Here is a 26,931-nt window from a genome sequence, read left to right on the forward strand (position 1 = left end):
AGACTTGACAAATCCAGGTATAAACTAATGAGATGTTATCTCAACTGAAGTAAATGTGTGAGGGGTGATTTGGGAGTTGCAATGATGACCTGGGTTTGAATCAGACCTCCGGCATTGTGTCACCGGTCTCCCCTTTCTGACCTTGGTTTCCCATCTCTACACTGACTTTCCCATCAAATAATTAAGGCAATACAAACTGATACATGCAAATGCCAAAAAAGTAATACAAATAAATAAATAAATAAATACGTAAATACGTTACTTTTTATTTAAATTACAGACTTTGCCTTTATTCAACTTTGTAAACATTCAACTACAAAAATAACAAGTACATTGCCTGATCTTTTATTGTTTATAGTTTATACAATTAACTGTTTCAGTGACTGTAGACATAGTGCATCATCGACTGTTTGTAACAATACTCCAACTTAGTTTAAGAGGGTTGTTTTAGCAGAAAGTTTGTCTGAAGATAGTTTGTAACAGATCGTTGTGGACTGACACAAACTCACTCTTGCGCACACACACAAAACTGGAGGAGGGTGGAGTGTCATAGGCGTGCGTCTGGAGGTTTAGTGGTGTCTAAGTGCTGGATGATGGTGGCACCTGCTGGGTCTAGTCACACCCCCAGGAAGGCCACGGCCGTGTCCCTCTCCTCCATAAGCTCTGTGGCTGTGGCGTCCATCTTGCCTCGGGAGAAGTCATTGATGACCAGGCCGTCCACAATCTTCCAGGACTTGTCCTGATAAATAAAAAATAAAAAAGACAAAATGTATTTCTTATGGTCATGTTTAATATACACTCCAACAGAAGTGCACATCGTAACTCTTCACTTGGTAAACACTAGATGCACTTCTAGGGTTTCAGATAAACCTGGAGAGCAATGGAAAAGCAAAACTGATTCTAAAGCAAGGTGGTAAGTTACAGCAAGGTATGCTGAAACCCATTGAGTTATATAATACATATTTTTTTTCTCCTTAATTTATTGTTTACAGTGTTACTGACTGTTGTTTTCCCCCAGTAGAGATCTATCATGATCAGAGAACAATGTAATAATAATAAAAAAAAGAAAATACATTTGCACTGCACATACGTGAAATTTGTCCTCTGGCATTTACCCATCCAAACTATCACTGGCCACTATTAATACAACACCCGGGGAGACACACTCAAAACAACAATCCTGCAGTAGCATGGGGCTAACATGGCTGTTATAACAGCATTAACTAAGTCCCACCTTGATCTGGACTGGGAATGAATAGATGAGGTCCTCAGGGACTCCATAGCAGTTGCCAGTGGAGTAGACACCCATGGAGATGAACTCTCCCTGAATGTCAAAGAGAAGGAAAAACGGCATTTGAGAGAGTAAAGACACCCTGATACTGGTGTTGAATACTGGGCCAGTCTCATGTTAGAACTAGAGAATGTAGACGGTTTCAGGAAATCCAAAGCAATGCAACCTGATTTCAGCACCCATCCCCTGGTGTTTACCTCTGCGGTCCCGGCCCAGATGTCCCTCATGTGATCACAGACGGCCTTGGCAGCAGACATGGCACTGGAGAGCTTCCTGGCCTTAATGACTGCAGCTCCCCTCTGCTGCACTGTCTGGAATGCAGGAAGAGCAGAGAAGAACAAGTAGGCATATTTTATTTTGATAGGCATAATATTAACATGTTTTGTTATGTTGTCCCTTGTCCAATGCAGTGATACGTCTATCGTAACAAGTGAGCCGGTTTTTAAGTTGCATTATGTACTTTTTGATATGACCAGTGTAGCAGTAGTCTGACAGGTACGTGTGATGGGGGGGATGGTTTGTTTTGACTCCGGCTATGGATCGCACAATAGGGCTTTAAAAAGTGATATCCAGTATTCATCATTGTTCTTATTATTATGTACTGGCTAACACTGACTAGTGCGATTAAATCCATATTGTAAAAACAGAACTATTCCTCTTTATCTTTCTTTCAGATTAGTCATTATGCCAATTTCCAAATGTAGTCCCTGACACTGCTGACCTCTACTGTTTGGTCCTGGGAAGGGAGTAGACACAACCAAGCGTTTCCTCCAAAACACTTGACATCATCAGCTGCTTCTTTTCACCTGATAGTGAGGAGTTTCACCAGGAGGGCATAACACATGCAGAGGAACATGTTATCGTTCCCAGTTCCGCTCCCTGCTGGACAAGTAACAGACCAAACTCGTCTAAAGCAGTGACATAGATCACCCTCTGACAGAGATCAACCCTCCTCAACCGGCTTTCCAACAGCGAACACAGTCAATTGTGTTCAGTGCAGTACCCAAAGCCGGATGCACCATGCACCGTGTGTATATGTATCAAGGGCGCCGATAACGTGGGTGCCCGGGGGCACAAGCACCCACTATGGGTGAGGAGCACCCACTGGGTGCTGGTCAAAAAAAGATTTAAAAAAAAAAAAAAAATTTTTTTTTAAAAATTATTTTTCAAAATCAGATCGCCTGGTTCAGATCGCCACTGAACAACCGAATTAACCGAAATAAAGTTACAAAACCCCCCCAAAAAAGTCAATTATCCGACCAAAACCCGCAATTTTTTTCGGGGCGCACATGCACGCGCGAATATCGGCGCCCCTGATATGTATTGAGTGTGAAACAGTGTATTGCTGTAGGAGTGTTAGTGCACAGTTCCGTTCCCCATGATAACTAGATAACATGGATAATAGCGAATCATGTTCTAACTCACAGAGATGAAGTCTCCTTTGAGCCAGGCATCATCTTTGACAGCATCGAAGCAGGCCAGGTCATTGCCGGCCATTTTGACCTTACAGTGGTGAACATCAGGGTACTGCGTGTTTGAGTGGTTACCCCAGATGATCACGTTCTTCACATGGGTGGCAGGCACGCCACAGCGCATCGCCACCTAAGGGACAAAGAAAGAGAGGAAGAGTCAGCCGTGGAAATCTTCCGATGGAAAAGCACCCCATACGTCTTTACATTTTTGCTTTGTTTTTTTTGTTAAAGTTATACTTATAGCACACCTGGGAGCGAGCCCTGTTGTGGTCCAGACGGGTGAGGCAGGAGAAGTTCTCCTTGGGGATGGAGGGAGCAGACTTTGCTGCAATCAGACAGTTGGTGTTGGCTGGGTTTCCTACAACCAGAACCTAAGACACACACACACAAAAATACATCTTTGATATAAGCACCATAAAGGAGCAGCAAGTCCTCTAAGCTTAACACCAGAAATGCCCCCCCCCCCTGTAATGCCTACTGTACATACGGTATATGTTTATTGCTACTAGTGTTGATAAACATGTCTTGTTTATTATTGTATAATATTGGATGTCTTTAAATGTCTCAATGAATTGAATACACAGGACCACAATGGAAACAAGCTTTTTGTGTTTTATCCTTTTAGCAATCATTGTAATATCGTAACACTGTACTATTTGAAACGGTTAATAACGTATTTAATCAATCAAAAACAGGATGGTGCCGTCACATTATAGAAATTGCCCCATGTTTTCCCCTTGTGACACTGGAGGAGTTATGCTCATTGGAGGGGTCACATTCCTTCCTAGGAACTTGCTTGACTAGATTATCAATTACAGCCCAACACCACCATGATTCACAACATGTTCACATTGTTTGACAGCGGCAGTGGCTCAGGGGTAGAGTGGCCGGGTAGAGTGAACTGGAAAACCGCAAGGTTCCCAGTTCGATCCCAGGCTGGGGCGCTCCCCTAGAGTTAGTGTCGAAGTGTCCTTGAGCAAGACGCTGAACCCCTAATAGCTCCCGGTGAGCAGGTTGGTGCCTTGCATGGTTTCCTCCGCCATCGGTGTATGAATGTGTGTGTGAATGGGTTAATGGCACAATCAATGTAAAGCGCTTCGGATAGAAGCGCTATATAAATGCACCATTTACCATTTACAGCACAGAGATCTAATTTATGTTAAGACATTTTTCCAAAGGGTTGTTTCTGTGTATTTTGTTTGAATAATACTTGCATTTTATTAGTAGAGCCACATGAAGCTCAAGTGCAAAACCACATTAATGAGGCGGTATGGGTATTTTGGTAATAATATACTGTATGTCACTCACTCTGGCAGTGTTGCCAAATTGGTCCACTAGGGGGTCTTAAAACAGAAAAACAAACATGCTCCATACAGTTCAACAATGCACACACCTCTAGGTTGCCTTGTTTAGCTTGGGTCTCATTCTGTGACAGAAAAGCATCTGATGTCATCACTTTGTTGTGATTCATAACCAAATAAGTAAACAGTAACTGAGCCAACAAGGACTGAGCCAAAGTAGGAGAGCAGCCTTGAGCGGAAAATTTCACATCCTTGCCAGTATGTAATGAACCGGCCTCTCCAAAGCAGACAAACGTTCCTCCTACCAGTCAAGGTCACTGGGACAGGAATATAGGCAGGGTGGGAGAATTTCTCAGAGTGAAAATGGATATCTGTGTGAGGAGGTTTCTGTGTACTGGATCTATTAGGGCTGTCAAATAAATTATCGAGCCTCGAATTATCGTCGACTTTGGGGGAACACATACACAATCGATTGTAAAAAATATACATTCGATCAGTAGGTGGGTGTGGCTACCGCTCAATGTTTATAATGTAAATTTAACCAAAAGCAGTGCACGCTGCCAGTCTATGATACACCACTGTGTAGCCTATGTTGAGTCTGCAACACTTCTGTCGCATGACAGTGACATCACTGTCGAATCCTTCTATCTTTATCCTAGCCTTTTCAACTAGCCTGGAGCCTACATTCATGCTCAAGCACGCTGTCACTACAAGCTGTATTTTTGATGCTTGCGCAACTGAAACATTTTTAATGTACCGGTCCAGTAGGATACATGAGTCATTATTTAATGTCCGACAACATTCAAGAACTATCAGAATGCGTAACCCAGGTAAAATAATGGGTCCCTCTGCAATAGTTGAGCTATACACAAATCCACAGAGCGCTGCCTTGCGCGCAGCCATTGCTGCGGTGTCAACGTTACGCGGACGCGACACCGCAGCAATGGCCGCCTACAGGCAGCTACAGGTAGCGCGTCTGTGGATTCGTCTATAGAGAGTACCCAAAAATCCTGAAGGGGGCGTCAACAAGTGTCTTTTGGTAGCGGCGGCCATGTTGGGATGATTGGTCTTAGGGTTGAGGGTACATGAACAGCTTGTAAACAGTGACCCGACCGTGTTTGTTTTTTAAACTCACATTCACAATGGTGAGGACTTGCTCAGTTCATAAGTGCCATAGCAGGTCGGGTCGAGGTAACGTGGTAGATAAAGCAGTACAATTTGTCAGCTTTCCAGCATGGAACATCACGGAGCTCAAATAGATGTAGTATGGCTTGGATCTCAGCTGTATAACGCACAGAATTAGCGTTCAACAACCTGCCCAAGTACAGCCATGTTTGTTCACTTCACTTTCTCAAAGGGTTTTTTTTTTACCAAAAATATGAAACTGCTATTTTGTCTCTGCTAACTGAAAGTAACTAGGTAATGTAACTAGGATGTTAAGCACTGACAGGAGCGCTGCTCTGCTCACATACCGAACATTCCACTACCGTGCGAGGTCTCCAACTTTAATAAAAATAAACAAAGCTATTTTGCTACTCACCACAACTTTCAATAACACAAAACTGCCTTTGTTTCGGTGAATAGTGAATTAGTTTTGTTTATTTTTTTTATTAAAGTTGGAGACCTCACACGGTAGTAGCAGCGCGCCTGTCAGAGCGTTAGAGAGAGAAAAAAGTCACTAACACTCTGGACCGCCCTAGGCTATCCTAGTCTAGTTACATTACCTAGTTACTTTTAGTTAGCAGAGACAAAATAGCAGTTTCATGTTTTTGGTAAAAATGTACCTTTGAGAAAATTACGTTAACAAACACGGCTGTATTTGGGCAGGTTGTTGAACGTTAAAACTTTGTGTGGTACAGCTGAGATCCAAGCCATACTAGTCTCTTCTCTTGAATACATTGTTAGCCTCACACTGTATTCAATCTTGAAGAGGAGAGCTGCGACATGTGAACAGCTTTCTCATAGACCAGCCACACATGTACAGTGTGTACTGATCACTATGTAGTCGGCAAAGAAGTTAATGTTTACAAACACAAACCACCGTCACTCTCTAGTCTTAAGCGCGTCTCTATGTACACTTTTCCTCCCAAGGGGCTGGACCGTCGGAAAAGGGGGCGTGGCTAACTTTTGGTGACGCGACGTGATCACAGTCTATAGTTTTCCACCAGTCCAAAGTCAGTTAAACTATAGGGCATTATTAAATATTAGTTCACAATACATTTTGCAAGCTTGTTCTTGACAATCGGCAGCAAGCGTCCTCTTGTGGATATGATGGTACTGACCAGTTTCAACATTACATAAATTATGTGCATCATCTTCTATGCAAAATATAATAACTGAAATTTCTCAGCTCGGTTGACAGCTCTAGTATCTATGTGTGAAATAGTGCCCCGCTCTCACACAAACTATCCAGTGTCAGTAAGACAGCTCCCACCATAATGTACCACATACCAAGATTAAAGTCAGGATAGAAAGTGAAGACCCTGTGTGTTAACTGGCACTTGTGGTGGTATGTCAGGCTTTTAATATGTCACCGGGTCTCTAGGACGGCACTATGACAGGCTTATATAAGCCTGCAGAGAGTTGTACGAATGCTTAAACCCTGCCTACAACGGTACACATTATGTATGGACACAAGTCTGAATTTAAGTCCACTCCAGTTGTTCCATCACATGGCTAGCCAGCACCCAACTGCCTATACATTTCAATGGGCCTTTCATGGGATGTGTGCTTATGATAGGAATTACTATTCACTTCAACGGTTTAAGTTTCCCCAGACATACTTCTGTCCCCAGGACAAAATATACTGTGTAAGGGTAAACACTACCAGATATGCACCAGTGAGGAAGACTTCACTCTCCCTTCCAATAAAGTTAAAATGCTAATGCATACATTTCTCAGTTCCACTGCAGAAGTACAACCATAATGCTTACACATTCTGTGTTTCCAGCATTCTTACACATTCTGAATTTCCGGCATTCCCTCTGCCATTTTCTCAGCATACTGGTACAGACCTCTGGGGGGTTCAAGTTGTTAAGAACCCTGCGGGAGAACTTTCTACTGGAGAAAGTGTGATCTTGTCTGTGAACTACTCCTCCCCTAGATCAGTGGTTATCAACCTGTGGGTCAGGACCCCCAGGGGGGTCCCCACATGATTTTGATGGGGTCCCCCGATAACAGTAAAGTGATAATTTAAGGACTTTTAAGACCTTTTTAATAGCTTCTTTTTTTAGACCATTAATGCATCAAAGGTAATTAACAAATTACACAATAAAAACTGGTCAAACATTGGCCAAATTGTCAAATAATATATTAATGGCAAAAATTGTGAAAGTAGCTGATCTACAAGCTCACAACGGCGGGCGTTGCCACTTGCCAGGCATTGTGAGCTTGTAGATTGGCTATTTTCACAATATTTATCTGTGGAACCGAGTCAAACTAAATAAATAATGCCTCAACTGCTACAATTACAAGTAAAGTGCTTGTCAGGGTGGGGGGTCCCCAGTTCAAATATGATTATTTTGGAGAGTTCAAATATGATTATTTTGGGGGGTCCCCAGTTCAAGTGGGGGGTCGCGGCTTGAAAAGGTTGAGAACCACTGCCCTATATGGTGATGCAGACACACTCATCATGCTACTTTCATATAGTAGAGCATCCTGTGTCGTTTACCTTGACGGTTTTCTTAGCGTACTTCTCCAGGGCTGCTCCCTGGCTCTTGAAGATGGCCACATTGGCCTTGAGCAGGTCTTTCCTCTCCATACCATCCCTCCTGGGCATGGAGCCCACCAAGATGGCAGCGTCCAGGTCCTTGAAAGCTACCTCTTCCTTGTCCGTGGAAATGACCTCTGCCCGGGAGAAGAGAAGAGGGGGTTAGAGTGAAAAAGGCTTTAAACCAGCTGCCATTTTAGCAGCATAAACACTTCAGACGATGTACATCAAGTTGTCGATTCAAATGAGCAATAAAGCACATGGGTTTTACTGTTATATTGTATGCATTTACTGTGAAGCACACAGGACAAAAGATACAAGGAATGTGTGACTTTAGTTCTTTTCCACAGATAATTCTCCTCAAGGCCTTTCCTGTGCTCTCAACAGTTACAATATAGAAAACGCACACATTTCATGAGACAACACCACAACATACTAATGTTTATGGAGGTTTGTAGACTAGATCTGTATTATTACAATCAGGTTCATAGTCATATAGTTTGACAATACGGGTGGATTACTTGGGACAAAGGGGACCGAATGGGAGGAGGCGGGTCCTGAACCAGATGCATCAGAGATTGTTTGCTAATATAGCTTCTGGAGTTCTGACAGATTTGTCCAAACACTCTCTCACTTGCTCGATCAAATTCAACTAGCCTTGTAACCAAATGTTACACCCTAGTTATTCATACTCCAAGCTCTCCCTGTGTGTTCTGGTCTGACAAAAGATTTTTAAACACAGCACTTTATGACAAGTTCCTTGTTGTTTTTAACCACTCCAAGTAAAATATGGAGTGTTAATTTAACTCTGAGACTAATATTCCAGATTTTGCTGTTGTGTACCTTGTTTAAAATGTATGTTTTGGCCACGGGTCCCATGTGTGAGCAGCAGCAGAGCTACTATATTGTAGGGCTCACCTCAAACATAGAACATTGTCTTTCCCAGCACTGTCAGATAATACAGGGGCCTCTCACAGCCCGCTCCAAACAAAGCAAAGGACAAGCACTGTTTCAAAGGAAAAATTCCAGGTCACAATGGAGATGGCGCATCATGGCGCCTCACGAGTCACGACTAGAGCGGTGACACTGGTTACCGTAAAGACACAAAGACTGAGCAGCTATTTGGACATCAGGAGACAGCTCTCTTTCCATTCAAAGTACAAAGACTGTTACTTTGCTTTGAATTTGTTTTAGTTTTTCTGGCTCTGTGAATTAGACATTTTCATGACTGACAATATAGACAAATTGCAGGGTATTTTCTATTGTCAAACTAAGCTATTTATCACTCATGGCCTGTGCACCCGTATTCCTGTGGGAGTTGGACACACTCTCAAGAGTTATATTATATATTAACACTCCAAATTGTGTGTGCAGGAGTGACGTATTGAAAATAAATTGTGTGTGTCCACCATCACCACATATGATATGGAATACATTTCTGCACCTGGATTTTTACTAATGGCTTCCGAAGTGAATGAGTTCATTTCAACCACTTCCAATAAGCACTGAAAGCAAACGCAGCCCAAAACCATATAGTGCACGCTGGTGAAATTACAACATATGAGATGTGTGTACACACAGGGGGCAGTGGTGGCCAAAAGGTTAGAGGAGCGAGTTTGTAAACAAAAAGGTTCCCGGTTCGATTCCCCGGACCGACAGAAACAATCTGGGTGGGGAAGTGAATGGCCACCCTTACCCCTCCCTCAACACCGCTGAAGTACCCTTGAGCAAGGCACTGAACCTCCAACTACCCCAGTGGAGCTGCTCAGTACTGTATAAGACTGTGGTTGTACTGGTCAGCTCCCGGGTTTTAATGTGTGTGTCTGTGCGAGTGTGAAGCAGTGCGTTTCTGAAAAAGAGAATTAGTTCTCCGCAAATTTTCCCATGGTAAATAAAGGTACACCAAGACAGCACACACTCCATATCCTATTTGCTGAACTTTCACTTGGTCAGCGTCGTGGTTACCTCTCAGAAGTGGGAGGGCACAGTCCTGCAGCTCCATGACGACGCCATCCAGAACGGGCAGCATGGGCGTAATGTCCAGCAGGAGTAAAATGATTGGCTGAAGGACAGAGGGTGCGATGGAAGGGGGTGAATGGTTTAAGACAGATGAGGATCAAAAGAACATGCTACACTAAACTGAAATTACCTTTCAAGTTTCAACATATCATGACATGCAGACAGACATGACAAAGGATTATTTGAGATGACAGAACAGTCTGACTGACAGCCCCTAAGCCATGGAGGCGACTGGCTTCGACACAGGCCAGATGGATCATGTGGTTTTAAGAGTTGCCCTAAGCACCAGATCCATTTCATTGACTCCAAGGTCAAACCTAAGCCTGACATGAGTCCGTATGAATTATGAAAACCATGCACAGTTTAATCACCTACACTGTGATAACGTAGATTCAATCAAAATTACCAGGTCAACTGGAGAAAGTCTAAGTCGTTTTATGGGGACCGGCAATATCCCCGACGCTGCCATTACACTTTCCTAATGAGATCAGCTGTGTATACTTACTTATGCAAGTACTGTAAGCCCTTCTTTACCTGATCTTTGCCAAACACATCTCCCTTGGCAATGCTGAACAGCAGTGAATAGGCAATCTGCCCGGCAGCACCGGTCACCAGAACTCTAATAGGCTCAGACTGAAAGACAAAAGGGAGTAGGAGACCGTTAGTACTAACATTAATCACAGATGAGGACTATGTGACCACTGGGGTAAGGCAGGACAAGTTCAAAAATAGCACACTCTCTGCATAGCAAGAGTGCTGCTTTGACACTTCCATTACATAACAGGCTGATGTATTTATAGTCACTTGGTATCTTTTCCATTCATTTAAATCTTTTGATGTTTGATCCCATTCTCACCTCTGCCATTCCAAAAATAAATTTAAGTTATTACACTATCACTCTGAAAAAATCTGTAGATGTTACACAGCAAAATCCTCAATGTCAATTTAGATCCATTCGTAACTCTTGAGTGTATAAATGGAACCAAATGCGGCCCATTTGTCTCCATATTTTACACTCTGAGTTAAGTGTGCAATTACTTTTAGAGCAATATGTTCTGTGTGTTTGCAGACAGAGGCAGCTTTATTCATTCATTCAGTAGAACCTGTTGCATTCAAGTGAGCTACTGCTGCTACTACTACACAGCTGCTGCTGCTGCTGCTGCTGCTGCTGCTGCTGCTGCTACTGCTTCTACAACTAGTACTACTTTAAGTTGGCTATCCAATAAAGTGAATAAAGTGGCTACATCATGGCAGCCAGCCAAACAAACCAACGTGGGAACTAATTTTCAAAATGAAGGCTCACACACTTTTTTTAAGAGAGATTCCAGGCAACAATCTCCAGAAATCCTCACTGAATTCTTTGTTAGCCTATTAGTGGTGGATGTATCAACAAGTGTGACAAGCTACCCCAATGTGAACTTAAAAGTGAACAATATGTTCAGCAGACTCACCATGTTGGTATGACAGCTCGGGCAGCTCTCCCACTAGAACGCAACCCACTGGGGAAGTCAAGTCATTCGCAATCCCACGTGACCACGACGTACGTCATTACGCATTGAACGCAGTACTGAGTACTTTGGGAATTGTAGTTTTACGAGTTTTACCAAAGCTTCATCAAAGATGAGATTCATTCACCATCTTTGGTTCAATGGTGTAAAAAGTACTCACATTCTTTACTTAAGTATGCATTTATGGATTTATTTAAAAAGAAAAAACTAAAGAAAAACTCAGTGATTCATCCCAATGGTTTTCCCCTGGTTATTATAAAATTGTTTCATTATGATGTACGTATACAGTATACACACTCTAGTGAAAACAGCAACAACAACAACAACAACACAATAATAAATAATAATAATAATCTTCATCATCATAAATAAACTTTTATTTTGAAAGCAAAAACGGATATAACTTTACTGTAGCTTATTTTAGTTTTTTGACGCACTGCTGCTTCAGTAGTTGCTTGGCAACCACAACCCTCCAATCCCCTACCAGCAGTAGTATTGTAGCTCCGTTCCGTCAGCAACAATAGGACATCCTGTTTTGGAGCTAGCAACTATAAGGTTTCCGGTTGCCTTCAAAATAAGATCACGAATGTGTAATGTTTTTTAAAAGACAAATGTATTTTAAAAATACATTTATGATGTACGTCTTTTAAATGGCGCATACTAGAACACTTCTAATTGCCAATTTTATTTTTATAGACACAAATGTATTTTAAAAATACATTTACTTTAACTGGATATTCATTTGTGTTTGTTACATATGTATTGTTTTTGAACTGTTTGTCCATTATTGTAATAATGCTGCCTCTAGGCCAGGTCACTCTTGGAAAATTATCATGATATAATGTTGTTTATTGCAGAAGCAAATAAACAGTGATAAAAGTAACAACAAAATATGCTACAAATAATAATAGTAGATCAGTGCAGGTTTGATTTAAAAAAAATAAAGCAAGGGGGGTTTATAAAGTTGATCTCACCTATTTAAAAACTAAAATACAATACAAATAAGAATGTAATCAGAAAAATGAAAGTGTGTGTGTGTGTGTGTGTGTGTGTGTGTGTGTGTGTGTGTGTGTGTGTGTGTGTGTGTGTGTGTGTATGTGTGTGTGTGTGTGTGTGTGTGTGTGTGTGTGTGTGTGTGTGTGTGTGTGTGTGTGTGTGTGTGTGTGTGTGTGTGTGTGTGTGTTCGTGAGAACTGTTCCATAACTGAGCGCCCCTGAACTTGATAGAAAATTGATACAGACCAGTAGGAAAGAATGTTGGTGAAAATTGAGAGATAATTTGTAAAAAAAAAAAAAACTGGCAGGCCGTCCAGTGCGGCCAGATGTAAGAAAAGAAAGTGCCGTTTTCAGGCAACAGTGGACACTGGACAGGCACCGGCGGACGCTGCCAACACTTCTGACATACGCACGCGTGCGGGGACACCTGCCCTACAACGCCACACTCTCCGATAAGCCCGAGAGGTGTAAAAAAAAGTGTGGCGGACTGTCCAGTGAGGTCAGAGGTCTGAAAAGTGCCGTTTTCACACAAAAGTGGACACTGGACAGGCGCCGGCGGACACTGCCGACACTTCTGACATACGCACACGTGCGGGGACACCTCCCCTACAACGCCACACTCTCCACTAAGCGGGAAAGGTGTAAAAAAAAGTGTGGCGGACCGTCCAGTGAGGTCAGAGGTTAGAAAAGTGCCGTTTTCACACAAAAGTGGACACTGGACAGGCGCCGGCGGACACTGCCGACACCTCTGACATACGCACACGTGCGGGGACACCTCCCCTACAACACCACACTCTCCGCTAAGCGGGAGAGTTGTAAAAAAAAAGTGTGGCGGACCGTCCAGTGAGGTCAGAGGTCAGAAAAGTGCCGTTCTCAGACAAAAGTGGACACTGGACAGGCGCCGGCGGACATTTCCGACACTTCTGACATACGCACGCGTGTGGGGACACCTCCCCTACAACGCCACACTCCCCGCTAAGCCAAAAAGGTGTAATTTGAAAAGTGGCGGGCCGTCCAGTGAGGTCAGGGGTCAGAAAAAGGCCATTTTCAGTGCATAGCCTTTACAAATTGGACGCTGGACACGAGACAGCTATTTGCCGTGGCACTTGTGACATACGCACAAGGTTTATCATACCTGCCATTCCATCTGTACTTTAATTTTATTTGTGTTATCTATATTTTTATTTCTACTTCATTACATCAGTATTGTTACTTGTTACTGATGCATTTTGTTTGGTTGTGTTAGCACAGTCTCTGTAGAAACAGGTCTCAACATTTCACTGCTACTTGAGTAAGTGACAAATAAATCCCTCTTGATTCTTGTTCAGATTGGTTCCAGAGTTCTCTTTGAAAATGTCTCACATTTTGAAATGGCTCCACATCCATTGCATGGTCTTGAAATTTTATACTGATGTCAAACTGGGAAACTGAAATCGAAGCAAGGCTTGTCCATAGCCATGTCTGTTGGGTGGGAGTATCAACACATATCCATCAATAACTGGTCAACGCAACAGGACTGTATACACAGAAGATGCTTTAAAACTTCCTGATGAGATTCTGTGGCACTTCCTGGGACTTGCGTCCTCTTCCAAAAAGCCAATGGGTAGGTTTGATGTCAGAAGTGTTGGTAGCGTCCGCCTGTACAAGTATAAACATCCTCCAACCAGCAAATGCATTGCAAGTGGCTTATCCGAGAGTGTGGTGTTGTAGGGGAAGTGTCCCCGCACGCGTGCGTGTGTCAGAAGTGTCGGCAGTGTCCGCCGGCGCCTGTCCAGTGTCCACTTTTGTGTGAAAACGGCACTTTTCTGACCTCTGACCTCACTGGACGGTCCGCCACACTTATTTTTACACCTCTCGGGCTTATCCGAGAGTGTGGCGTTGTAGGGGAGGTGTCCCCGCACGCGTGCGTGTGTCAGAAGTGTCGGCAGTGTCCGCCGGCGCCTGTCCAGTGTCCACTTTTGTCTGAGAACGGCACTTTTCTGACCTCTGACCTCACTGGACGGTCCGCCACACTTTTTTTTTTACACCTCTCGGGCTTATCCGAGAGTGTGGCGTTGTAGGAGAGGTGTCCCCGCACGCGTGCGTATGTCAGAAGTGTCGGCAGTGTCCGCCGGCGCCTGTCCAGTGTCCACTTTTGTCTGAAAACGGCACTTTTCTGACCTCTGACCTCACTGGACAGTCCGCCACACTTTTTTTTACACCTCTCGGGCTTATCCGAGAGTGTGGCGTTGTAGGGGAGGTGTCCCCGCACGCGTGCGTATGTCAGAAGTGTCGGCAGTGTCCGCCGGCGCCTGTCCAGTGTCCACTTTTGTCTGAGAAAGGCACTTTTCTGACCTTTTCTGACCATTTATCCATTTAGATAAATTATTAATGTTTAAAAAAAACGTTTTTGTTACACAGAAACATAATATGTGTTGTATAGCTTCGTTTAAATGCTTAATTTGTAGTTTTAATGTGCAAATTAACCATTTTTCTACTTTATTTTTATTTTTAGAGGGTACTCTTATTCTGAAGAGATCGTCCACCGGAAGTCTTATAGTTGCTCCGTTATAGTTGCTGACGGAACACAGTTTAGTATAGCTAGCTTAGCTTGCTAACTATGCAACCGCTAAATCGCTGGAATGAATCTGGATAAAACTACACTACAGCATCACATTGGTGACGGCTACTCGTTCACGTAAATTAATCAGGCATATGAATATATAGCTTCATGTTGACAACCAAATATAAACATTTGGATGGACAATGTAATACAACAACTGCCAAACAAATCTTAAGTTCCAGCAACAAGCAACTTTTGCAGTCAACCTCACTGGAATAAATAAGGTAGACATGAACGTTTTCTTGATCTTTTTACAAACTCTCTCCACCTGTCACCCCCACCCCCCTCGGAGTGTGTGTGTGTGTGTGTGTGTGTGTGTGTGTGTGTGTGTGTGTGAGACTGGTGTTGAATGGATATTGATGCATTCACTCTCCAGTGGTGGAAAAAGTACTCAATTTTACTCAAGGAAAATAATCAATACTGTAATGTAGATTGTGCTCTGTTATAAGTAGATGTCCTGTATTAAAAATGTACTTGAGTAAAAGTACAAAAGTATCAGCATCAAAATATACTTTAAAAAAAAGTAAAGTAAAAAATACCTCAAAACTACTACTTGAGTAAATTTACTTAAGTTACTTTACACCACTGGTTAGGCATTATGTTGTTGAATGGACAGTGATGTATTCACTCTCCACACAGTAGTCTCCAAGCTGTATGGTTTATCACTCTCTGAAGTTGATCATTTTGGGGCAGGTGCTTTGTTTTTTCAAGTGTCTCTAATATAGAATGTTCTCCCCCTCAAGAGTGTTTAAAGTTTAGCAAGATAACATGCTCACTGGGCTGTTATCAATTAAACTCACAGCTGGGAGTGAGTTTAATTGATCCTGTGTCTGCTTTATACTGAATATTAAGAATAATGTACACACTTCCCTGACAACTTTACAGAACCTCTGATGCAATAACTGATATACAGTACACACCAGATTTCCTTGGTTCACAATCATGGTATAGTTCCCAATACTTGACACTACTTGCAGTAGATACTAACATATTTAGCCAGATGATACAACCAACATTTTCTTCTGGCTTCTTCATTTGTATGTATGTCATACAAATTATGATAAGTCCAGACACATACTGTTTATTCCCTAAGCTTTAAAGAACAAATGCTTGCTTGTGTTTTCAGATTTAGACCTGTAATGAAGCCATCATAGTTTTCACCTCCACCAAAGTGTTTCCCTTTCGTATCTTGCACTGAGTTGAGAGGACCCCTATGGGAACTCAGTGTTAGATGAGCTTGGCCATTAATATTACAAGGCCTCATTACAGACTCATTACATGACTTGAACAAAGGCAATGGAGATGGTGTTACACTTGTTTGGCCCCCGGCTGTGGCCTCACTTTATGAAGGCTAGCCTGGTTGGCTAGCCATGAAATAGGCTACACTCTCCCAAATTAGATTAGTTTGTTTTCTTTAGTGTGTGTTGCTCAAGAATAATTGTTGTTTCTATGACTGTTTCATTTTTGCAGCTGTTCCTAAAAGCAGTCATGTGGAGTTTGGACACCACAGACTGGAGTAATGTATAGTGTGTGTGTAGTGTAGTAACCGGTATGGTTTTTATACAGTAGCTTTGGATGAAGGTGGATCTTCCTGTAATTTTTCAGGTTAACAAGCAACAATTGTCTTGCAGTTTTTAGATCAAATCCACAAAATCTCTGCTGCTGTTTAGCAATTCTAAATCTTTTCAATTAAATGGTGATGCATTTATGCTCCATCCCCAAGACAAATTGTACATTAATGCTACCGTACTCCTTTTCTCAGCAGTCAGACGTGACAAGGAATGGTCAGGTTACGGGTTGGTTGGGAGACACTGATGAAACACATCCAAACATTAAATATGAACACTGTCACTTTTCACTGAATTTATGTGGCTCGCCTCACACACAAAAAGGGTTGATGTTAATCAGGGCATATAGGCCATACAGCTATGCTCTGATGAAGGCTGTGTAGGCTGAAACATGTTTTTGTTAAATAAATACATTCTGTGAAAAGTTAATACTCTGCCACAACCTTCCACAAACCTTCCTCTTCTAAGTTATGACTGCTTGTTTTTATTTCATATCATAAAATGAAGAAAATTATGTTTTTTTTGTAAGAAATATATTCTAGTCTACACTGCTAGGCAATTTCAAGATGTCTGTTTTGATTCACATGATGTGTAATTTACTATTTTGACTTTATTATTAACTTATTTCATCATCAATGTATAGTCTAAATTAATCACATAAATTAATTGATTGATCAACATTTGTATTAATTTGGCTAGTTATTGAATTATAAAATAATCAGTTGCAGCCCTACAGTAGATGTTATTACGGGGACAGAGCTCTGCTCTGTACACGTATTGTTATTGGCAGTATTCTGTCACTTCTTCTTCTTCTTCTTCTTCTGCCACTTTTCGCAGTTCTGGCTGAACCGCGCTGTCGCTTTTTACGAAACTCGGCCATATGGTAGATGGTCATGAAAAACGATCAAAAAATAATTCTCACAATCTTTCGTCCAAAGGTGGCGCTATAGCACTCAATTGAAAATGCCAACTTTGACCAGGTACAACTCATGCCCTGTTTGACCTACAGCCATGAAACTTGGATACACATATGCGTCTCCTCATGCTGAACAACTTTCACCCTCTGTCTTTTGACCTCTGACCTTTAGATCTCCCACCATTTTGAATTATAGGAAAAACAGTCATTGGCTCCTAACTTCTGCATTTTTTCACTTATGGAAAATCCGTTGGAAATTTTTGTAGGCAGTGGTCCAAGGTTCAAGTGCTAAACGTTTCGTGCAGATTGCTCAAAAATCCCAGGAGGAGATAGATTTTAACTATTACAGTTTAAAGAAAATTATTCATCTGTGCCTAAAACATACATGCAGACTCACATTTCTTTGAAACTTTGCAGAAATGTACAGGGTCATTCCAAATATCACTGAAACCAATCTTACTCCAATTGGCCAAAAGGGGGCGCTATAGCAATTTTTTGAAAAGGCAGACTTTAAACAGGCTTAAGTCATGCCTCGTTTGGCCGAAAGTCGTGAAACTTGCTTACACATGTGCCTTGACTCATGAGGAACACACGTATCGATTTGACCATTAAGCTCCGCCCTTAGATTGTCCGCAATTTTGAGCAGTTTGAAAAACACTTAAACCCAGGATTTTTCAGCTATTTGCGTGAAACTGTATCATCTGTGTGATCTCCTTTTTCACAGTTACTTGTCTGTTGGGCCAATGGCGTCTCCCTTAAATGAATGCCTCACAATCTCAAGGTCGCCAGTTCAAGCCTCACTTGATGTAGACTTAATTTAAGTTGAATTGCAAACAACATGACTGTATCAATGAATACATGTGCAAATGGTAAAGATAACCTGAAATGCTTATTTGAGAGTACGTTTTTTACGTATGACATACTTCATTCTGAAAATAGCTGATCTACAATCTCACAACTTTTCATGGTTTGTGAGCTTGTAGATCGGCTACTTTCATTAGTTTTGGTTCTGAGGAGATGTACAATTTCTTCATTGGTAAATGGCTTGTGAACGAGTGATCTTAGTGTTAGTGAAACAGGGGCTTGGTTCATGAAAGAAGGCAAGAGTTTATGATCTTCAACAGACAATATCAGCCTGGACAAAGCTATAGCACTATAGGTAGTGTTGCAGCCTATTAGTCTGAAGGTTGAGAGTTCGAATCCTGTTAATGGCAGTAGGTTGAGATGTCCAATCAAACCATTATGTTTCCATCTCTCTCTCTCATCAATCTATTGTTTCCATGTCACTCTCTCTCTCTTCAATCTATTCCGTTTCCATGTCTCTCTCTCTCTCTATTCACTGGCCCCGTATTATCGCTGCTTGCAGCTATATTACAGTATTGTTATTAGTTGTTAACATTCATGTGGCACTAATGCAGAATACACGTTTGAGGGGGAACATCTAGAACATCATAGAAAATGGACCAAGTGGTCCATTTTCTACATCTAGGCTGAGGGTCATTTTCCGAAAGGAATCTAGAAAAAGATTAGACAATAGAGGGCATTCTTAGAACATGTATTTCAGTAGCTACTGTACATGTCGTAGCCATTGTATCACTGTTGTACCTATAGAAGGTATAGAATAATGTGTTCAATGATATTTTGCTTATTATACAATTGTTAAACCCAGGTAAAACGAGGAATATAGCATGGTACAAAATGAACTGAAAGTCTTAAACCAAGTCACCCTCCAAAGGCCCCGTATCAGCGTTGCGTGACCGTGTCTCCATCTGCCAGTGACAGAGGAGGACACAGACCATTCGCTTCTCAAAAGGCCTCTGTGTGTGATTCAGACGGGGTGTTTGAAGCAGCTGCCACGACCTGGCAGTGTTTCGTCTCTGCGTCCGCTAGAATGTTTTGGTACTGGGGGCACGGTGGCGCAGTCGGTAGCGCTGTCGCCTCACAGCTAGAAGGTCCTGGGTTCGATTCCCGCCAGGGACGCTGTGGGCGCTGGGGGCGTGTTCTCTCCTCCACGTCATCGGCGCCCATACCCTAGGTGGGGTTGGTGAAAGGGCCTACTCTGTGTGGAGTTTGCATGTTCTCCCCGTGTCTCCTAGGGTAGTTAATACCCTCACAAAAACATGTAGTAATCCTGGTCACTATACTGCCTCCCCCTGGTCAGCCGGGGCGCCTGATGGAGGAGAAGGGAACTGGTTGGAATAACGTGTTCCTTCCACGCGCTATGTCCAACCAGGGAAACTCCCCCCTGTCGGGTGATAAGAAGCGGCCTGCTTGCTCCTCATGCATTGAAGGAGGCATGAGCTTCAGCTTGGGCTCTCCCTAGGCTGGCAGAGGGTAGGTAGTGCCCAGGATTACATAGGCAATTGGCACTGGGTGAAAAAAATGTGGGTTACAAAATCGTGGGATAAAAATTATTAAAAAAAAATAAAAAAAAAGAATGTTTTGGTACCCTACCGTGTGGCGTGTGCCTGTGTCAGTGAAGGGTGCCAGGTGTTCACAGCTGGTCTTGGTGTTGGCATGTGTGATCAGGCTGGGTGTGTTTCCGTGATTGAAAGAACTAATAAAACACTCATGTGTTTTCCGTCCAAAACTGTTGCTGTTAAAGATGTGGTGCAACCTACATTGTAAAAAAAAGTACAGCAGTTAAAGGGATATTTCACTTTCAAACTTGTCTGGGGTCATTTTAACGTCTAGAGTTTATCAGACACACCCCCTTCCTATGCAAACCCATTGTAACTTCACACTCCATTTTAACCATGTTAGATTAATTTAAAACACCCGACACGTCATTTGTTCTGGTGGCTGATATTGTCCTTCTAATATGTGAGGGGGCCGTGGTTTTTCAATTACTGTTCCCTGGTATGAATGAGTGTCTTTGGTTACTGTCTGTCTTTTTTTTACTGTTTTGTTCTGTTGTGCTTTGTTTAATTGTTGTTTTTTGTCAGAAAAATCTGACAAAACCTCTTTGTTTTCACTGCTGGACACAGTGCTACTTTTTATTGAATATCAAATATCTATCTAAATACTGTATCAAGCAATTTAAAAACGCTCTGGGGTGCTCACAAAAGCCTGATTAGACGTTAAAATTACCCCAAACATGTTTCCTTTTTAAGGTGTAAAAAAAGGGCAGTCTCGGGCGAGTGTTTTTTCACCTGTTAAAGTGGGTGTATAATGGAAGCATAGGTCAACTCTGGTACCAGAAGCTGGTGGTTCCGTAATGTTCCACCAATTTCCTGTGCCTTGTCCAAGTTTACCTAAGACCTTAGGTTTTGTGAATTGCTTTATTCACATTCAGCGTTGGAGGGTGACACGCAGCAAATGGTTAGACATTAGAGCCCATGTGGCATGAGCCCTAAAAACTGCTATGATCGGACTGTCCGGTGCGCAGGAATGATTCACCTGAGACCAAGTGAATGCAGTTCAACTAATTGGTATAGAAAACTAGTGCAATTGAGTTTGGCCTGGATTACTTACTTTGTGTGTCACTCTGTGGATAGTTGAGAACTAAAGGATTAACTGTAACAAGACCAGAGGATTCACAGCAGTCTCACCTAATTTATTGTCATTAAATGTGCATCACCTTTGTGTGTCCCAGAATGATGCACGTTAATGCTTTTGCACTCTTTGCATTGTATGTGCTAGCTCTTACTGTGTCACCTCAAAAGCACTGCAGCAATTTGATCTCCCTTCTAGTATGTATTAAATGCATTGAATACGTGGTACCAATCTGAATTGAAAGGTGTTATCTTTTTGACAGATGGAAAACTGCAACAACATGTCTTGCCATGCTACATCAGTAACAGAAGCAAACAGTCTTATTTTTAGTTAAAACTGCAATCTGTAACTTTTATTATGGCCTACCAGGGATTCAAACCCATGTTTTCCTTGTGAGAGACCAGATTTCTGCCACTCTTCCAAGAGGCAATAGGCTCTATGCACAGCAGCCATATTGGGAAGCAATTGGGCCTCTTCTTACTTCTTTCACAGGTGCAATGAAGCTAATGAAGGCTCTGTTCCATTCTGGTCAGGGTGTTGATATTGTGCATGTTGGCTCACTAGAAACACTCCATTTTGGTTCCCAAATGGCCCCTTATGGTGGGTGTGTAACTCTGAGAGTGTACAAATGTACATTTGTACACTCTCAGAGTTATGGGGGTCCTTGAAAATAAGACAACCACTATGCCACACTAAATGGAACAGAGCCTTAATTAGTATCATTGGTAACACCTGTGAAGGAAGTAAGGAAGGGGTCCAATTCATTCCCAATATGGCTGCTCACTGTGCATAGAGCCTATTCCTGCTTGGTCAGGGGAGATATTGCGCTTATAAGGCAGAACACTTCTTCAACCAATAGGTGTCCTGCCCCACACCAGGGTCTAAGTTTCTCAATGGAAGAGTAGTGAGACCACCTCCAACCACTGCAGATGTGCTAGTTATGTCGTTATTAACATACTCTACCATGCCGATTGGTTCAAATAACATTGTTTTGAAATAATATATGAAATGAAATTCAAATAAAAGTTCCTGTTTGCAGCATCAATTCAGGCCCTACGCAACCAAGCTGTCTGAATCTGACATGTATAGACATAATAAATCATGCCAATATTTTGTGGGTCCAAAAATGTTGGTCGCTTACTCTTCAATTGAGTTAAGTTTCAAACTTGCCCTGCAATGTGAGCTGTCAAAGCAGCATATATCCATCAATGTCATCCCGAAATCCCCTTAAGTTTGATTAAAAGAGGACTTGACATTCATGACTTTTCATGAGCGTGCGTTTCAAACGAGTCTGTCAGGACCATAACTGTTTTTTGACAAGTTGGATTCTGCTGTTTATTTGTGTTTCTGGCAGTCACCCCAGCTGATGGGCTGACATAGGGGGGATTAGGCATACTTTCTTTGTAAAGGGGAAATCATAATGAAACCAAAAACGACAGCAGCTCACACGATAATATCTGGTGCCAGTTTGCCATGCTGGCCTGATCGTGTGTGTGTGTGTGTGTGTGTGTGTGTGTGTGTGTGTGTGTGTGTGTGTGTGTGTGTGTGTGTGTGTGTGTGTGTGTGTGTGTGTGTGTGTGTGTGTGTGTGTGTGTGTGTGTGTGTGTGTGTGTGTGTGTGTGTGTGTGTGTGTGTGTGTGTGTGTGTGTGTGTGTGTGTGTGTGTGTGTGCGTGCGTGCGTGCGTGCGTGCGTGCGTGCGTGCTGCGAAAACATTCAGGTTGAGGGTGTTTTGTCACTTGCGCCTACCTAAACCTGGAGCCCCCATAGCAGTTGGGACCAGGAGTTGGGATTGTTCACACGTGGACATCCACACACACATACAGTTGGACATGCACACCTAGACATATACACAGATTCACATATGTGCATGTGCACACACACACACACACACACACACACACACACACACACACACACACACACACACACACACACACACACACACACACACACACACACACACACACACATGCAACACTCTGAGCTGGGTGATGCCTGTGGCTGTCATGAGAAGATCTTGATAAGCAGTGGTGTAAAGTAACTAAGTACACTTACTCAAGTACTGTACAACTATAATGTAGAGGTATTTGAACCTTTCTGGAATATTTCCAATTGACTACTTCTACTACTTCTTCTTCTACTACTACTTCTACTCCACTACATCTCAGAGGCAAATATTATACTTTTACTCCACTACAATTATTTGAAAACTTTAGTCACTAGTTACTTACTAGATTTCGGTTAATATTACAAAAGAGTTTGTAGATCTGCTATTTTCAAAAGATTTGTATACATTTGATACCAATACTTTTGCACTTTTACTAAAGTAAATTTGGAATTCCAGACTTTTACTTGTAACAGAGTATTTCTACATTGCAGTATTGATACTTTTACTTAAGTAAGTACTTTTTCCACCACTGTTGATAAGTGTGTGATGGCGTGGAGAGTCACACGTCTCTCTTCACAGCAGCCATTCTCCTCTTGTCGACTCCACTGACCCCTTGCCTCCTTCTCCGTCCACTCAGCCTCCTCCTCTTTTGTTCCCATCTCATTTCACCTCCCTGTTCCACTCCCCCATCTCCACCTCTCCTCTCCCCTCTTTATCTCGCCCTCTCTCTGCCTCCCTCTCCACCTCTACTCCTCCACTCATCCCCGGAGAGTGCAGCCAAGTGACCCTGCAAGACGGCACCGAGCAGGCAAGATAGTCGACACGCACAGGCCCCGCTATCGCCCCCTTATCTGCCTTGCTAGACCAAATAGCCCTCGCAATGCACCAAGACACTCCGCTTGATAGCAGGTGGCACTAACTGTACACATGCACACACACGCGCGCAGCCGACACACACACACACACACACACGCACGCACGCACGCACGCACACACACGTCACACGTCACACGCACACACACGTTACACATATATGCCCCATCACCCCCCCCCCCCCCCCCCCCCCCCCCCACACACACACACACACACACACACACACACACACACACACACACACACACACACACACACACACACACTGTGCTCAGTCTTTATATTCATTCTGTAACCTTTTCAATGTAACATAAACATAACATACTGTAAGTTAACCTACTCTGCTGCTATGTCCTGTGCTTTTATCTTCTGAGATGAGCTTGTAGATCAGATGTCTGTGTTTTCCATAATGTTGGTGCAGACAGAGCGTGCTGTCTTTCATTCTCTAGCCGTATAAATAGATACTAATTAAGTCCTGGGACATTGCTGAACACAATCAACTGTTTAAGGATCTTAGGAAAGGATCATAAATAAATATTATTATAATAATTATTTTCGGTATTTATTTTATGTGACACACAGTGAGTTTACTTTGTATCAGATGTGCTACATAAATGAAACTGAATTGACTTGACTTAGTGTTGGTGTTTAAATGCAGTGATGCAGTAATAAATACAGGACACTAGGTGTCAGTGTATGGCTGTAGTGGGCTCTGAAAACGCAGTTGGAAACTGTTGGCTGACTTGATCTGGAGACAGCCAGGTCAGGTGTTGAGAAAAAAGTCAGCAGAGGAAGATGGGTCCATTGACTGTAGGAATATTGTTAGGCTGGAAGTGATAATCTAAGTAATTTGGAAACTAAGCATTTCAGTCAGCATTTAGATTGAACTGCGTTATCAGTGTTATTATCTGTGTCATAGTTGATAGGCAACATGTACTCTTTTATTATGTATCAGAGAAGTTATGTTTGGCCTTTATTCCCAGATATTTCATACCAGCACTGTCAGACCTAATGGCCTTTAGTTTCCAACTTAACTTTGTCAAGGTACATTTAACATTTGTATTTGCTGCTCCCCTTGCCCCCCCCCCAACACAAACAGACCCTTTTTCTTTCTTGCGTAAGCAGCAGGGCACATCCTACCAGTAAACCCCTCACACATTGCTGAGTTGAGCTCCCATGAATGAGATGACTCCAGAAATAGCCTGCAGTTCCATTTGAGCTGTTGTGATTGTGTAGCTGTGGCACATTTAAAAAGACAAGACAAGAGCCCTGGAGGCGTGCGAGTGTCTCTCCAATCTGCCTTGATGTACCTACGTGTGTGTGTGTGTGTGTGTGTGTGTGTGTGTGTGTGTGTGTGTGTGTGTGTGTGTGTGTGTGTGTGTGTGTGTGTGTGTGTGTGTGTGTGTCTGTGTGCGCGCGTGTGCGTGTGCATGTGCGTGTGCGTGTGTGTGTGTATGTGTGTGGGAAACCTGAGAAGGGCTCTGACTGAGCCCAAGTGTCGGCTTGCTCTGGGAAAACAAGACAAGTTTTCAGTCAGCGAACACGCAGGTTCCTTCTGCAAACACATCAGCCAACTTCTTGGCACTCATGTAGAACTATTCAATTAATTCCAATCAAACGCACACAGGGCTCGTCAAAAAGGTGTGTGTCTGACTGTGTATGTGTCTTTGCCTCTCTATTTTCTCTCTCTCTCTCTCTCTCTCTTTCTCTCTCTATCTCTCTCTCCTGGAGCTGTTTGTACAGTGAAATGGCCCGTGAAATGGGGCTTGATGGAATCAAAGCTCCATATTAAGACAAGTACATATTTCATGGCTTTGGATTGATGGACTGATTGACGAAGCTGTCAGTCCCTATGTCAGAAGATCTTTATTTATTTAAGGACTTAATATGGAGGATCCTAGCACAGCTTGCTTGAGTTGAACATTCATAACATTTAATTTAGGAAGCTTTTCAGTGATTCCGTCCTGGTGGGTTTTATGAGGAAGTGTTCGTTTGTAAGCATACCTGTCTGAAACGTTTGTGCATACGAGAGACAGATGGATAGAGAGAGAAAGAGAGAGATAGTGGTGTAACAATTTGCATGTGTCTGTGATTTGGCAGTGCAAGTGGGCATGGTTTGGTTTGTTTGACATCTCTGTGCCAATCTTCTCACCACTAAGCACAAGGGGGCACCAGACTGCCACAAGTTGCCACCTAACCTTATGTGTCCTGTATTCCCTATTCAAAGCACACTCTCTGTCCTCTCGGTGCCACGTGACACCAACAAATACTTTTTTCTTTTATAGAACCTGGTGAAGGGTGACCAAAATAAAAACGGCGGCAGCAGCATCAACGCAGTCGCTAGAACCCCCAAGCCTTTGACAACATGGCAGCTTCTCGCATCAGGGGGAAAAGGTGTTTCACCCTTTTTTTTTTAATCGCCCGTTCGCCTGTTGTTTCATATTTATAGGCCAGGCAGATACACATTCCCCAACTCCCATTACCGCCACAACAACAAACATCAAACCCACCACCACCTTTCTTTTTTTAGCCTCAAGCCCCAAATCCATCCAACTGGACGTAACGACGGCAGCCTGCCTCGCCGGTCCTCGGTCCTGGCGGTCGCGCCCCTTTGCACAACCATAATGGGCTGGGTTGGGTTTGGTCAGGGCACGGCACTGCCAGGATGGGGGGTGACTGTGGGGTCGCACGCTGACCGACAACATTCCGGGGTCCTTCCGGGAGAGGCCCACAGGTTGCCTGCTGAAACGCCTCTGTCGTTATTCTTTTCCCTGTTTGTCTGCGGCTCAAATATCGTCCCCCACAACCCACCCTCACACACACAACAACATCAACAACAACAACACGGCTGTGAGGGGATTAAACCCGCTTTCTAACGGCCCCGGGTCGCCGTGGCAGATGTTAGCCAGGATAGGCAATGGTTGCCGTGTCGACAGTGGGGCTGATGGGATAGGGCCGCCCCAGATGCTGTTAAGTCCTGTGTACATGAAGAGGAAAGGAGGAGAATGGATGGGGGACTGTCACTTTGTTCAAGAGAATGGCGTTAGGAGTCTGTTAACATGAGGACAACATTCCTCTACTTTATTGTCTTTGAAGATAGTCTGAACTCTGAAGATAGTGTTAATGTCCATTTGAGACACCTGAGAGTCAATTTCTACACTTTCAGAGTTAAATTAACACTCAGGACCTTACTATGTAGACATACACATATATTGTACACAAACGGGGAGAAGATATAAAGCATCAATCATGCATAGGCCTCGTTCTGGTGGGAGGCTGTGTGTGTAGCGTGC

The 26,931-nt window shown here is 42.9% G+C and overlaps 2 protein-coding genes across 2 annotated transcripts in view; one reads left to right on the forward strand and one right to left on the reverse strand.

Annotated features, from left to right (window-relative positions):
- Window positions 1-262: 262 nt before the first annotated feature.
- Window positions 263-11,305, reverse strand: mdh1ab (malate dehydrogenase 1Ab, NAD (soluble)). The gene is made up of 9 exons (XM_084076939.1): window positions 11,244-11,305; window positions 10,327-10,425; window positions 9,739-9,835; window positions 7,735-7,910; window positions 3,012-3,134; window positions 2,717-2,893; window positions 1,489-1,602; window positions 1,235-1,324; window positions 263-739 (listed from the first exon to the last, which is right to left on the reverse strand). The coding sequence occupies exons 1-9, from the start codon at window positions 11,244-11,246 to the stop codon at window positions 617-619; spliced, it is 1,002 nt and encodes a 333-aa protein (XP_083933065.1). The 5' UTR covers window positions 11,247-11,305; the 3' UTR covers window positions 263-616.
- A 3,568-nt stretch (window positions 11,306-14,873) lies between these two features.
- wdpcp (WD repeat containing planar cell polarity effector) overlaps window positions 14,874-26,931 on the forward strand; it is a 99,142-nt gene continuing 87,084 nt past the window's right edge. The window contains exon 1 of the mRNA XM_084075472.1: window positions 14,874-15,121. The gene's annotated coding sequence lies outside the window, so the exon portion shown is untranslated. The remainder of the gene's footprint in view (window positions 15,122-26,931) is intronic.

Source organism: Gymnoscopelus microlampas (assembly GCF_963454915.1).
Source record: "Gymnoscopelus microlampas genome assembly, chromosome: 13".
NCBI lineage: Eukaryota > Metazoa > Chordata > Actinopteri > Myctophiformes > Myctophidae > Gymnoscopelus > Gymnoscopelus microlampas.

Coding starts and splice junctions, on each gene's coding strand:
- mdh1ab (XM_084076939.1), bottom strand. Junction 2,894..3,011: donor ACAACAGGGCTCGCTCCCAG/GTGTGCTATAAG, acceptor TTTGTCCCTTAG/GTGGCGATGCGCTGTGGCGT. Junction 1,603..2,716: donor TCAAAGGAGACTTCATCTCT/GTGAGTTAGAAC, acceptor CCTGCATTCCAG/ACAGTGCAGCAGAGGGGAGC.